This window comes from Amyelois transitella, chromosome 28, assembly GCF_032362555.1.
Source record: "Amyelois transitella isolate CPQ chromosome 28, ilAmyTran1.1, whole genome shotgun sequence".
Taxonomy (NCBI): domain Eukaryota; kingdom Metazoa; phylum Arthropoda; class Insecta; order Lepidoptera; family Pyralidae; genus Amyelois; species Amyelois transitella.
The window spans coordinates 512,125-526,332 of NC_083531.1; the positions used below are offsets into that span (position 1 = coordinate 512,125).

Consider the following 14,208-nt stretch of genomic DNA (forward strand, 5'->3'; position numbering starts at 1 on the left):
ACTTAGTTTAAAATAAAATATATTTTCTTAAAACAAATAGTTTTATTCACTAATTATGTACATTGTTAACAAAAATTTACATACAATTTCATCTATAATTATATCTACATACAAATATTTGGTTCAGTTTTATACAAGGTGATGGTTGTCACTATAAAATATCGAGTTTTTTTGTAAACTACTTCAAAGAATATCATGAGTGCAATATGAAAATTATACTGTCTTACAGATTTATATGACGGAAACCCACACTAAGAGAGTCCTATGAACTTAACTACCTAACCGATAACCAAGGTTTTCAATTATTATTAAGTAACCGATTCTACAACTGTATTCTGAAAATTGAATTAACCATCTGACAACTAAGGCTTTCAGTACCTTTCTATGCAGTATTTTTTTTTTATGTTTGTTTAGACAAATTACACAGATTAACTTGAGACTCGAAGTTAGTTCGAAACTTGTGTTACGAGGTACTAACTCAAAGATACTATATATCTTTGAGTTAGTACCCTAGTTAGTAGTAACACAAGTTTCGAACTAACTAATAAATTCTTACGAGTATATAGATAAAGACACATGCCAATCAGAAAAAATGCAGGGATTTGAACCCAGAACTCACTGTGGTACACAAACAAGATGCCATATTAAAGTATCTGATAAATTGAACCAAATCCAATTTACAACTCGACCTACAAGAAATAAGTTGACCAAAATATGTATGTGCAGACCAAAACGCCGCTCAGCCGTCTTCAAGCAAACTTGACCGAATTTTGTAAAGCTAAACCGATCACTCTCAAGAAGGAATTAAAAGTAAACCGATGTAACCGGGGTTAGTGCGATTTTTACTCTATCAAACCCGTCGAGCAAGTGAACGTGAATTTAGCTGCATCTTTTCAAGCAGCTGCCTAAGACAGCTGAGACCAACCCGGCTATTTATGAGTCGAGTGAGCTCCTCTGTGCGTCAAAGTGGTAGCCTGGCGAGGTAAGAAAGGTCCCGCCCAGTGTCACAGGTGCCAGCAGTTCTGTCAGTAATACCCACGACTCCCACCGCTGTGTTGTCTGCGTCCGCTGGGGAAAGGAGCAGCCGCGCACCCGTTTTATTGAAGAAGGAAAGAAAAAAACTCAAAAAAAAATTACTTCTCAATTTCTATAGAAGTATGTAAGCTTAAAACTAAATTGTTACCTGCATGTTATAGATATTTTATTTATTGTGTTAAATTAGTAACTTTAAATGAGACTGACCGCAGTCAAACTGTTAAAACAGTTTTGCGGAATATTGTTTAAGTTAATAATGAATATTGTGTAATAAATAAGTCGCTCGCAGTTTTCTTGCTCCAGTTGGGGTGTGGAGCGTGACTGCATTACGCTCCACAGCATTATTCAATGCGGCCTCCTTAGTGCGGTGGCGCAGAGCTGGATGGAGCTCTTCTTTAGGCTTCGTGATGCCGAGGAAGCTGGAAACCGCCCAGACGAAGAAGATGCCCACCCACACCGCCTCCCTCCCTTCCCTGCGAGCACCTCCTCGCAGCCGGACCGAAGACACAGGCCATCGCCAAGAGAAGCCATCATCGCAGCGAGCACCAATGCAATGCCTTTTGACCCCGCAGGAAGAGGATGACCTTATTAGTGGTCGCCACGGCCACGCTCGCGACCTGTCTGCCGTTGCAGGCAGCGAAGAAAGTCGCTGAAGAGGGCCACAAGCCCTGAGCAGCAGCCCCATATTTTCGCCGTCAGGCGGAAATGCAGGAAGATCTAGCGTTCAGCGAGTACCGCACAATACAGCGGTACTTGGACCGCCGAGTATCGTGGTTCTCGTACTCGCTGCCAGCGGAGAGGAGCCTGAAGGTGGCTACCCTGGAGACCCCCGAGGACGCCGTGAAGGAGGCCCTAATAGAGAAGGGCTACGAAGTTGAGGTCTTAAAGACCATCCGAGCACGGGGGGGGGGGGCGCCCCGGTTGCATCTTTTACGGCCTCCTGAAAAAGACACCCGGATTCCAGGCAGTCTACCAAATTGACGAACTGCTGCTGATGCCTGGAATCAAAATCGAGGCATGGAGGGGGAAGAAGGGCCTGGCCCAATGCCACCGCTGCCAACAGTTCCGGCACAGCAGCCACAACTGCCACCGCCCTCAGGCGTGCGTGCGTTGTGGGGAACCGCACGCCGCCAGTGACTGCCCGCGCCCCCTTGAAGTACCGGCCACCTGCGCCAACTGCGGAGGCCCGCACCCCGCCAACAACGCGGCGTGCCAGGTCTTCAAGCGGGAAGCGCGGAACAAACGTGCCGGAACAGTCGCCCGCACGACGCCAGCACTCGAGCCAGCGCCGACGGTCGAGGAGACGGCGCCCTCGACACTGATGGCGCCAGCAAACCCGCCCGCCGAAAGGGGAGCTGCCCTCTCAAACAGGAGAAAGAAGAGAAGCACAAAAAAGAAGCCTGACCCCACCGGTTCCCAACCAGCGGGAAAACCCGAAGCCCCTCCACCACCAAACGCCGGCCCAGAGCGGGTGCAGCCCGCACCTGCACCAGCGCAGCCCAGACAGAACACTGCCGACACCACCACCATGCTGCTCCTCCTGGGCCAACAGATGCAGCAGATGGCAGAGATCCTCAGAGGGATGCAAGCATAGCCTCAAATTTGAATATGCTCCCCTGAGGGTCGTCCATTGGAATGCCTCCACGCTCGCGAGGAAGAAAAGCTCCTCAGGTTACAAGACAGCTCTACAGGATGTCCGAAAGCCACAACAAGAAGGAATGCGTGGCTGCCGTATTCCTCGATATGGAAATGGCCTTCGACAGGGTATGGCATGAGGGGCAGCTATAAAGCTGTCGGAGACCCAATCCCACCAAGATTGGTCAGGGTTTTGGCCTCTTTTCTCACCGATCGCCGAGTTCACGTCGCAGTGGAAGACGCCATTTCTTCCGTGCGCGCTGTGCGCGCGGGAGGGCGTGGGGGCGTGGAGGGCAAACAAGGGCCCGCCCAGTGCCACCGGTGCTAGCTGTTCCGACACTCGTCGGTGAACTGTCACCGGTCGATCGTCTGCGTGCGCTGCGGCGGGCCGTGGACCTGACGGGAATGGACACAGACCGCCCGCTGAAACGCGCCTTCACGATGGCGTCGGTCCACGGCTCGGAGGCCGCCGCAGTCACGGCCGTCGCGATGAAACCTCCACCGGCCGGGAGATACGCCATCCCAAGTGGCACCCGCGGGACCCGCGTTGGAAAGGGTCCATCGAAGCGCCTCCGGAGGTGCGGGCCACGTCTGTCCCCCCGCAAGGGAAGACCCGCGCCGCGCGCTGCATCCCGGTGCTGCGGCAGGGCACGCTCGCCCGCCGCCGAGCCGTACACTTTACGCCAAAAGATGGAAGCGAGTATCGGACGATCCAGAGACCACCCTGAACGTCCAGTGGCACTCTTATTCGCTGCCGTCAGACCGCCCACTGAAAGTGGCCATCCGTGGGCTGCCACCGAATACGGAGGAGGCCACCCTCCTGGCCCGAACCCCGAACTGCCAAGAGGTATACGCCATCAAGGAGCTCCTCCACTGGCTTGCCGTCAAACGTCTGTGGAGGGGCAAACAGGGGCTCGCGCAGTGCCACCGGTGTCAACTCTTCCGGCATTCGTCAGTGAACTGCCACCGGGCCATTGTCTGCGTGCGCTGCGGCGGGCCCCACAAAGCTGCCGACTGCGAGCGGCCGCTGGACCAGCCTGTGACCTGAGCCAACTGCAGTGACCCGTCCCCGGCGAACCACTCCTTCTGCCCGGTGCTGCGGCGCGAGACCAGGAATAAGCGGGCGAGCCCGGTGGCTCGCAACGGTGCAGCAGATGCAGACGCTGCTGGCCGCCCTCATCCCCGCGCCGGCGGGCCCCCTCAGAGGCGTAACCACCCATAACGTTTAACTATAGATGATAATTAAGGACGTCCTGGTAAAGGGTCAGGTCAAAAGTACCCGAAACCGCCGAGCTTGTATGAAGAGAGTTATGAATGTGGACGAAGCGAAAGAAGTATGCAGAGATCGTGGCAAGTGGAAAGAGGTAGTCTCTGCCTACCCCTCCGGGAAAGAGGCGTGATTTTATGTATGTATGTATGTATAGATGATACATCTCTGAGAGTTGTATACTGCCACCCACCCGCCGGAGCGAAGACACTGGTCATCGTCTCGAGAAGCTATCGTCGCATCGAGTACCATAGTTGTAGGTACCTACACGCCTGCGAGCCCAAACAACGTTGGGCGCAGACCGCACAGATCTCACGGAGTAGGGACTACCAGGCACACATCCTTTCGTCTTTCCCCGGCGAAAAGAAGGTAAAAGGAATCTGAGCATATCCACTAGGGAGCCATAAAACAAAACAATAATATGCAAACATAACAAAGGAGTAATCGGGCAGTGCCACAACTGCTCTTTTTTTTGCTTAAGAGCATAAGAGCTCACAAGCCCTCTCCCACATTTCGCACCATATAACAAGATGTTGGTTGGTGCAAGATCCTGCCAGTTGCCACTGCGACCACAAGCTCTGCAGAAAAATTTGTGCTACAGTGCTGTCCGAACCCGTCCTGACTCCCCTCAGGACGATTACAGGACACCGGAGGCGGAGTCGACTGATGACCACGCCCTTGCTTTCTGGGCGGCGAGTAAGCTAACATTATTCAATTCGGCCTCCTTAGTGCGGCAGCCCAGAGCTGGATGGCGCTGTTCTTCAGGCTGCGCGACGCCGAAGAATCAGGAAACCGCCCACAAAATGAAGACATCCAGATTTTGAACGAAATTTTGAGCCTGCGCGGAACGGGTGTCGGCGGGACTCGCCATCGCCAACCGCGCCGCAACAAACGGTGCTCCCCGATTTGCCGTCAGACCACCGGCCCGTTCTCGTCCTTGTCGACAGTGCCCCGGTCAGGGTCTCGCTGTTCACATGCCGCCGCAAGACCAACTGGGAGGCATTCCAAAATGCCCTCGAAGAGGACTTTTCCACCAGGCCGATTTCAACAGCCAAAGACGTCGAGGAGGCAGCCTCCGACATGACTATCCGCATCCAGGAAGCCCTTAACTCAGAGCCCTTAAGAGCATAAGAGCTCACAAGCCCTCTTCCACATTTCGCACCATATAACTCAAAAATTCAAAATTCAAAATTTTTATTCATTATTATAATAGGATACTATATATCACTTAATAATTGTCAAATGAAACAACAACAAAAAAAAGATGTTGGTTGGTGCATAGGTGGTGGCGGGACCCCACAGGGCCCAGAAAGAGCTGATCTTGCAGCGACTCCTAGTCAATCCCTGGTATCGGTTACGTAATTAAGGTTGTAGGTACAAACAAGGGGGAGAGGTTCCTCCACGGGGAGGACACCGAAATGGTCGCGGTCGCGATCGGGCAGGGGGTCAGGGTTGGGAGAAGCCGGGAAATCCGAATTCCCTTGGTGAAGTTGCGGAACTCCTCTGCAAGCTTGGGGTTTGGCATTGCAGCCGAAAGAACTATAAAAGTTATTCGAGGCAAACCGGTAGAGGGTCCATAGCGCGGCTTGCGCCGGCTAGGAGCAGTTGGGCGTCTTCAGGACTTCTCTTCGCCGGGGAAAGACGAAGGGTGTGTGCCGGAGTAGGGACTGCCTCTACTCCGTGCTGTCTGTGTCGGCTGCGGCCAACCTGGTTAGGGCTCGCAGGCGTGTACCTACAACCTTAACTACCTAACCGATACCCTGTGACTACTCGGCGAATCTGTGCCGTTGCGGCCGCAGGTAAAATACTTGAGAGTGACCATCGACCGGCGTCTCACCTTTAAGAAACACGACGTAGACGTGACGAAAACCAACGCAGCCAGGGGAAAACTGCGGGGAGTCCTTTCCTCCAGCGTTCCCCTGAGGACGAAACTCGGGATTTACAAAACCTACATTAGATTCCGCCCCGCGTACGCGGCTCTGGCTCTGGTGAAGAACTCGACGATATGACCTGAAGTGGGAGAGTCTGGACGCATTCGTGACCCGGCTGGCCACGAAGATGTTCGAGAGGGCGGACGCGTCATCACACAGCCACCTGCGCGGCATCGCGCCGCTCCACGCCCGCCCTCCGGACCTTCGAGTGGAACCCTCCCCTCGCTGCCTTGCGGCAGACGTCATCGACCAGTGACGACGCCGCCGCCGGTGGGAACTCCCAGTGAAGACGTGAAGACCCAGGCCGCCACGGCCGAACCATCGACCTGCCTACAGTCGTAGGAAGATTGCCATTGAAGATTCTATTCTATTCTAAGTATAATTAATATTGTGAAGTTGACGTTGTTGAAGAAAATGCTGCAGTGCAGTTTGCTACCGCTTCTTCTGCACTGACGCCTTGGAAGCGGCAGTAAACTTAAGTAATTTGACGTCAACCAATGTTGTTAAACCATACGTTTTGACAATTATTAAGCGATATATAGTATCCTATAATAATGAATAAAAATTTTGAATTTGAATTGAATTTGAAGAGAGCCAAAAGCCCTGACCAATAAACTCCGACTCCGCAAAGAGAGTATGGGAAGACCCGACGTTGTTTTTGTGACGCGTATTGTTCGGAGATCAACAGGAAGAGACTGCGAGCACAACAGAAAAAATGTCGCCGTAACAAAGGAAAAGTCGAAATGGAAACAAACTCTGTCCAATGGAAATGTGTAGAAATTAGAACTTCTAACTTTAACAAAATTATACATTCCCGTGACAGAATATACGTTAACTCGAGATATTGGTCGAAACATATTAATTAGGGTCAACCCGAGCAGGGCGGCAGTAAGAAATCAAATACGATTTTAACTTTAACAAAATAATTGTGTCAATTTACATGGAACTTTATGAACCGGTAATAGAGTCGAGTTAGCACAGCATTTTGGTAAGTTTCATATGTTGTTGACAATACCTCCAGCAAAATATTGAAAAAAAAAGATGCGCCTAAAAGAAAAATCCCAAGTTTATAAGCCTATCTCTTATTCGCCTTTTACGAGATCCATAGGAACGAGATGGAGTGGGCCTTTTTTTTTTATTATTGGTGCCGGGAACTGTGCCGTGTGGTTCCCGGCACCAATAGAAAAAATAATAGGACCACTCCATCTCTCTCCCATGGATGTCGTAAAAGGCGACTAAGGGGTAGGCTTATAAACTTGGGATTCTACTTTTAGGCGATGAGCTAGCAACGTGTCACTATTTGAATCTTAATTATTAAAGCCAAATAGCTGATCGTGGTCTATCAGTCTTTACAAGACTGTTGGCTCTGTCTACCCCGCAAGGGATATTGACGTAATTATATGTATGTATGTATGTGCCGGGAATTACAATGCATCAATAAAAAAAACTTGGCTTACACAATAAATAATTTCGCGCCATACAAAAATTTTACTTCCGCCAAGTAATCGGTGTAACTTATAAAGGTTGTAATAAAGTGTATGTATTTAAAGTATAAGGTTATTTTAGCTGTTTTCATCGTACATGACCCTAATGATCCGTAACAATTCGGCGAGGTTGAGGCCGGTCTTGGCGGAGATTCCGATCACGTCCATCTTTTTCTTCATGTCTTCAAACCCCCGCTTGCCTTCGGGTAGATCGATCTAGAAAAGATTGAAAATTGTATTTATGAATATGAAAGTCGTGCCGTGTGGTTCCCGGCACTATTACAAAAAAGAATAGGACCACTCCATCTCTTTCCCATGGATGTCGTAAAAGGCGACTAAGGGATAGGCTTATAAACTTAGGATTCCTCTTTTAGGCGATGGGCTAGCAACCTGTCACTATTTGAATCTCGGTTCTATCATTAAGCCAAATAGCTGAACGTGGCCATTCAGTCTTTTCAAGACTGTTGGCTCTGTCTACCCCGCAAGGGATATAGACGTGATCATATGTATGTATGTATGTAAAGTCTTGCTTTTGCCTGCGAGTTCTACCGCGTGAAAAGTATTCTTTGTCAGACGGGAGTCGCTTCGTGTCAAAACCTGCCTCACCCAATCCAGGATCCCTAGTCCAAGGCATACCGCAGGCTCCTCTCCAGAGTGGTGAGGACGCATATATACATACATACATATGGTCACGTCCATATCCCTTGCGGGGTAGACAGAGACAACAGTCTTGAAAAGACTGAATGACCACGTTCGGCTATTTGGCTTAATGATAGAATTGAGGTTGATATAGTGACAGGTTGCTAGCCCATCGCCTAGAAAAGAATCCCAAGTTTGTAAGCCTATCCCTTAGTCGCCTTTTACGACATCCATAGGAAAGAGATGAAGTGGTCCTATTCTTTTTTGTATTGGTGCCGGGAACCACACGGCACCGGCACGTGGTGAGGACGCAACCGGGACTAAAGCCAGAGAAGATGGCGCTGCCGAAGTCTGAAACGCGTAGTTAAAGTATTTTCGAATATATTTACCAAGATGGCGGCCTCTGTGGCGCAGCGGTAGTACGCTTGTCTGTGACACCGGAGGTCCCGGGTTCGAATCCCGGCCAGGGCATGATGAGAAAAGAACTTTTTCTGATTGGCCTGAGTCTTGGATGTTTATCTATATAAGTATTTATTATAATGATATAGTTTCGTTGAGTTAACATCTCGTAACACAAGTCTCGAACCTACTTCAAGGCTAACTCAATATGTGTAATTTGTCCTGTATATATTTATGGCGGCCAATCGTAACAAATCTAGAATCTTATATCTCCAGCGTACCTTATTGACGACGACACACTGAGGCCTCTTCGCCAGCTGCTCGCTATACTGGGCTAGCTCGTGGCTCAGCGTGTCGTACTGCCGACGAGGCTCGTCCGCCCCGTCCAGCAAGAAGACGAGACCGCGACATCGCTCCACGTGCTGCAGGAACTGAATACCTGACGGCGCGAGCAAGAACAATTAATTACGTCCATATTAATACACGACGAACGTATCTTGATCAAATTAAGGACGTCCTGGTAAAGGGTCAGGTCAAGAGTACCCGAAACCGCCGAGCTTGCATGAAGAGAGTTGTGAATGTGGATGAAGCGAAGGAAGTGTGCAGAGATCGTGGCAAGTGGAAAGAGGTAGTCTCTGCCTACCCCTCCGGGAACAAGGAGTGATTTTATGTATGTATTGTATATTGTATATATTAATACACACATATCACTTTCACTATTTGAATCTCAATTCTATCATTAAGCCAAATAGCTAAATGTGGCCTATCAGACTTTTCAAGACTGTTGGCTCTGTCTACCCCGCAAGGGATATAGAGGTGACCATATGTATGTATGTACACCTATATTATTTATTTATTTAAAACTTTATTGAGCCTCATGTACCTTATCACCTACCTTATACCTATGACGTTCCATTATCCTCAACCTATGTTACTTTTATATTATACACAGATATCTGCGCAGGAGTATTATTTTTGTATAGCGCACTCATTACGAGCTAGATAGATGGAGATACATATATCGTTTTTGGATTTTAAGTTTAATATGCTTGTAATAAGGTCGTTATTTAATTGAATTTTCGTTCTGTTAGATTCGGTTGTAGGTTGCGCTATTCTGCGCCATCGAATATTGCCGAAGCGACTTGTAATGTGTTACCATGGTTAAGGTGTCGAATGGATTTGAACAAAATATAAGAACTTACTGTTGCCGTGTTGCTGTAGGTGCCGTGTGGTTCCCGGCACCAGTACCAAAAAGAATAGGACCACGCCACCTCTTTCCTATGGATGTCGTAAAAGGCGACTAAGGGATAGGCTTACACTTTAAACTTGGCGATGGGCTAGCAACCTGTCACTATTTGAATCTCAATTCTATCATTAAGCCAAATAGCTAAAGCTAAACTAAAAGCTAGCTCTGTCTACCTCACAAGGGATATAAACGTGACCATATGTATGTATGTATGTATAAAAATATACATACCGAGTCCATAATTCTTGTGCGAACCGGGAATCAAACCCGGTAGGTCGGCTATCGCTACTTGCTCATAGTCATCGTACGGCACCATACCTGAAAACACAAATAACCCTTCGTTACAGTACACTAAAAGTTCAGTGGAAAGATGAGTCTCTGCCTACCCCACCGGAAACGAGACGTGACTTTTTCGCATGTTTTTTTCTACAAGCTATTCAACTGAATGTGGCTTTTCAGTCTTTTAGAAACTTCGCTCTGTCTACCCCGTAAGGGATAAAGACGTGATTATATATATGAATTCAGCAATTTAATAATATGCCATCATTACCTAAACAATATTTTATAACGATATTTATTGAACGGTATATTTTGTCGTGTAGCATTTTTGGCGTTAGTGCTATCTACACGCGCGAATTTAGCGCCACCTACAAAAGAATAGGATCTAGGGAAGACTTGGAGCGAAATAAAACGCGAAGCTCAAGACCGAGCGGGATGGCGACGCACTGTGGATGCCCTCTGCCCCAGCTAGACATAGGACCTTAAGTCAAGTAAGTCACAAAAGAATACATGTTTTTTCGCAAATTACACGCGAACTGTAAGTAGTTTTTACTTGGATAAAAACTACCCTATTTCTTTCTCCAGACTCTCAATTATATATACACAAAATTTCAAGAAGACTGGTTCAATAGTTAACTCTTCAAGAGGAAACAAACCTACTTTTGAATACATACATATGGTCACGTCTATATCCCTTGCGGGGTAGACAGAGCCAACAGTCTTGAAAAGACTGAATGGCCACGTTCAGCTATTTGACTTAATGATAGAACTGAGATTCAACTAGTGACAGATTGCTAATCCATCGCCTAAAAAAGAATCCCAAGTTTGTAAGCCTATCCCTTAGTCGCCTTTTACGACATCCAAGGGAAAGAGATGGAGTGGTCCCATTCTTTTTGTATTGGTGCCGGGAACCACATGGCACAAACTTACTTTTGCATTTATAATATTAGTTTGTTTGTTTGTAAATTCTTTATTGTACATAACAAATTATAAGTAATACATAAAAAACATTAAAAATAACGACGTACAAGGGCGGACTTGTCCCTGTGAGGGATTTCTTCCAGTCAACCAGGTATTTCAAAGAAATATATTACGTAAAGGGATAGTAGCTGCAGCTAGGTACAATGACAAAAAGAAAAGGTAAAAAAAAAAAAAAATGAAATATAAACATACTTAAATAATAAAACAATATACATACTTATACATACATAATATACACATACATATAACAACTCAAGTAACTTAGTATTGATTCATAAAAAAAAATTCACATCGCGTCTCACCTATATGCGGCCGGAGCGTAGTAAAAGGGTACGCCGCCACTGTGGGCCTCGCCCTGGTGAGCGCGCGGAGCAGCGTGCTCTTGCCCGCGTTGGGGGCCCCCAGCAGCCCCACGTGCGCCATGGACCTCACTTCCAGAGTGTACGTGTGGGTCTCGCCTTGAGCGCCCAGTTCCGCTACGTCCGGGGCCTGAAACAATTCAAATGTATATTGTATGTATAAGTATATATTTTGTATAAATAACTGGTATTTTGTATAAATAACTGGATGTCCTGGTAAAGGGTCAGGTCAAAAGTACCCGAAACCGCCGAGATTGCATGAAGTGAGTTATGAATGTGGATGAAGCGAAGGAAGTATGCACAGATCGTGGCAAGTGGAAAGAGGTAGTCTCTGCCTACCCCTCGGGGAAAGAGGCGTGATTTTATGTATGTATAAGTAACCATCTTCAAAATTTTCATCATTCATCATCATCAAAAAAATTCAAATGTTTTGTATTAATAATCATCGGCCTCTGTGGCCCAGCGTTAGTGTTCCGGCCTCAGAGACAAGGCCCCAGGTTCGAGTTCCAGTCAAAGTGTGGTGAAAAAAGAACATTTCCTGTTTGGGTCTTGGAACATATCAATACAAATAAATATAAACAATCACGTCTATACCCTTGCGGGGAACACAGAGTCAGGTTGCTAGCCCATCGCCTACAAAAATCCCTAGTGTATTCATCTCTTTAATATTATTTCTATTTCTATATTTTACTACTTCTATAATACATAGAACATAACATATAATCGCGTCTATATCTCTTGCGGGGTAGACAGCCAACAGTCATCAAAAGACTGAAAGGCCATGTTAGGCTTAATGGTAGAATTGAGATTTAAATAGTGATAGGTTGCTAGCCTATCGCCTAAAAGAAGAATCTTAAGTATTACGCCTTTTAAGACATCCATGGGAAAGAGATGAAGTGGTCCCAATCTTTTTGCGCGGCACTACATAGAACCATCAAAGAAATAAATTCTCACCTGTTCAGTATCGCTCAGGAAGAACTTATTCCCCCTCCCGCCGGCGCCCCCCCGCGCCGCCACAAACATCACCCCCTCCGTACTCAAATCTGCCACCATCCTCCCTGATTGGTCCTTAATGATTGTTCCTAAAATTGATAATCAATCACATTTTATAAAGTCCCACTACTTTCGCATTCTCCATGGTCTAGCAGTAGCACACTTGTCTGTTACACCGGAGGCCCGGGGTTCAACTCACGGCCAGGGCATGATGAGAAACGAACTTTCTCTGATTCACATGGGTGTTTATCTTTAAAAGTATTAATATAAAATATACATAGTATCCTTATTCTTACTTCAAGGCTGACTTAATCTGTATAATTTGCCCCATATACATATATTTATTTATTTATCGGAAAGTTGCTTTCCAGGGCGGGTTGCCTATTTAAATGAAATGGTATTTTATTATTTATGACACAATAATACAAACAGCCAAAAACTGTTGGCTCTTTTTTCCCCGCTAGGGATATAGACATGACTTCATGTATGTATGTATGAATCAAAATATTTTTAGGCTATACAAAACACTTATTTTCAGTTATTCCTGTTTTAACAATTGTTACTTTTTGACTTGCCCAAAACAATCCTCTTCGAGTCTGTGAATGTCTTTTTAAGAAAGATATGGAATTATCTTAATTTAAAGTGCCAAGAATATTCTTTCTCCTGCCTATAATCTGGTTACATCTGGCCCGGAATGACCTCATTGACCATAATTCCGAGGTGCGTAAGCATTTTACAGCTATTCATGTCTGGCCTCCTTAGTTTGTGTAGAGGAACTAAACCAATATTGGATCATTGAAAAAGCTGCAGTAGATAATTGGGGGCTATTCCCTTAGTCAACTTGGTGGAGAGGTTCTTCTCTAAAGTGCCGGTAACGATGCAACACAAAAGACAAAACAAATAATATATAATCTTAACATGAAGATGAATCTTACCCAACGGCACAGGTACAACAACATGTTCTGCATTTTTCCCGTTGCAGTCTTTGTTGTAACCTTTCTCTCCATGCTTTGCTTGCGTCACCGTTTTACAGTGATTTAAACTTTTCACAGAGTGGGTAGCCTAAAAAAAAAATGTTTTTTTTGTAATATCACGCATATTGAAATTAATTGATTGAATTATTTTGTAGCTGTAAATATTCTATTAATTCTGTTTGGATGTAAAAAATATTTGTACCAATTTCTTTTAGAAGATGCATAGAGTGAATTAAACTTTTCACTGTGAGGGTAGATTAAGAAAATATGTGAATGAATTTTACACACTTTGGGTCTTTAATATGCAGACGTAATATATTGCATGCGTGTTTTGGATTTAATTTAGAATGCAAACAACTAAATCAAGGATTTTTTTTCCAAAAATAATCATGAAAAAAAGAGGGTAGTTGTTTTTTTTTATCTTGGGGAAACGTGGAACAAGGGCAGATATTTCAATCTATTATAATCTGAAGTAAATGCATCAAATTCAGCTAAGAATAACATGTTTGTGGAAACGATACAATATTCTATATCTTTTTGAACATAACCTGAAACAAAAAAAAATATCCTTACCTTAAAAATAACGTGGCCGCCATGACCACCGTCTCCGCCATCGGGCCCGGCCTGGTCCTTGCACCAGGCACTGAGAAACGAAATGCATCCATCACCTCCATTGCCGGCCACTGCTCGAATCCTATAAGAATCTATGTAGTATTGTACGGTGTTCCGAGTCGATTTCGCTTTGAGACTGCGCAACGCTTTGGGAACCTCTTTGGAGTAACATCGTGCAATTTGTGAGGGTACGATGGAAATAACTTTCAATAAATTGATGAATTTCATATTCACGTTTACTAAAATTGGAGGTTATGCAAATGTTGTTGTGATCAAAAATAAAATAAGCAGTCAATGTCAACGTCAAGTCAAATATGAGATAATTGTTGCCAACTCTGAGTTTTAAAAATATCAAATTAATAGGGCTCTTGGGC

General features: G+C 45.8%; 1 protein-coding gene across 1 annotated transcript; it reads right to left on the bottom strand.

The window, feature by feature from the left end:
• Positions 1–53: 53 nt before the first annotated feature.
• On the bottom strand, positions 54–14,110 carry LOC106138104 (mitochondrial ribosome-associated GTPase 2). The gene is made up of 7 exons (XM_060952258.1): positions 13,796–14,110; positions 13,184–13,310; positions 12,210–12,337; positions 11,199–11,385; positions 9,868–9,954; positions 8,672–8,829; positions 54–7,568 (listed from the first exon to the last, which is right to left on the bottom strand). The coding sequence occupies exons 1-7, from the start codon at positions 14,060–14,062 to the stop codon at positions 7,431–7,433; spliced, it is 1,092 nt and encodes a 363-aa protein (XP_060808241.1). The 5' UTR covers positions 14,063–14,110; the 3' UTR covers positions 54–7,430.
• Between the last annotated feature and the right edge of the window lie 98 nt (positions 14,111–14,208).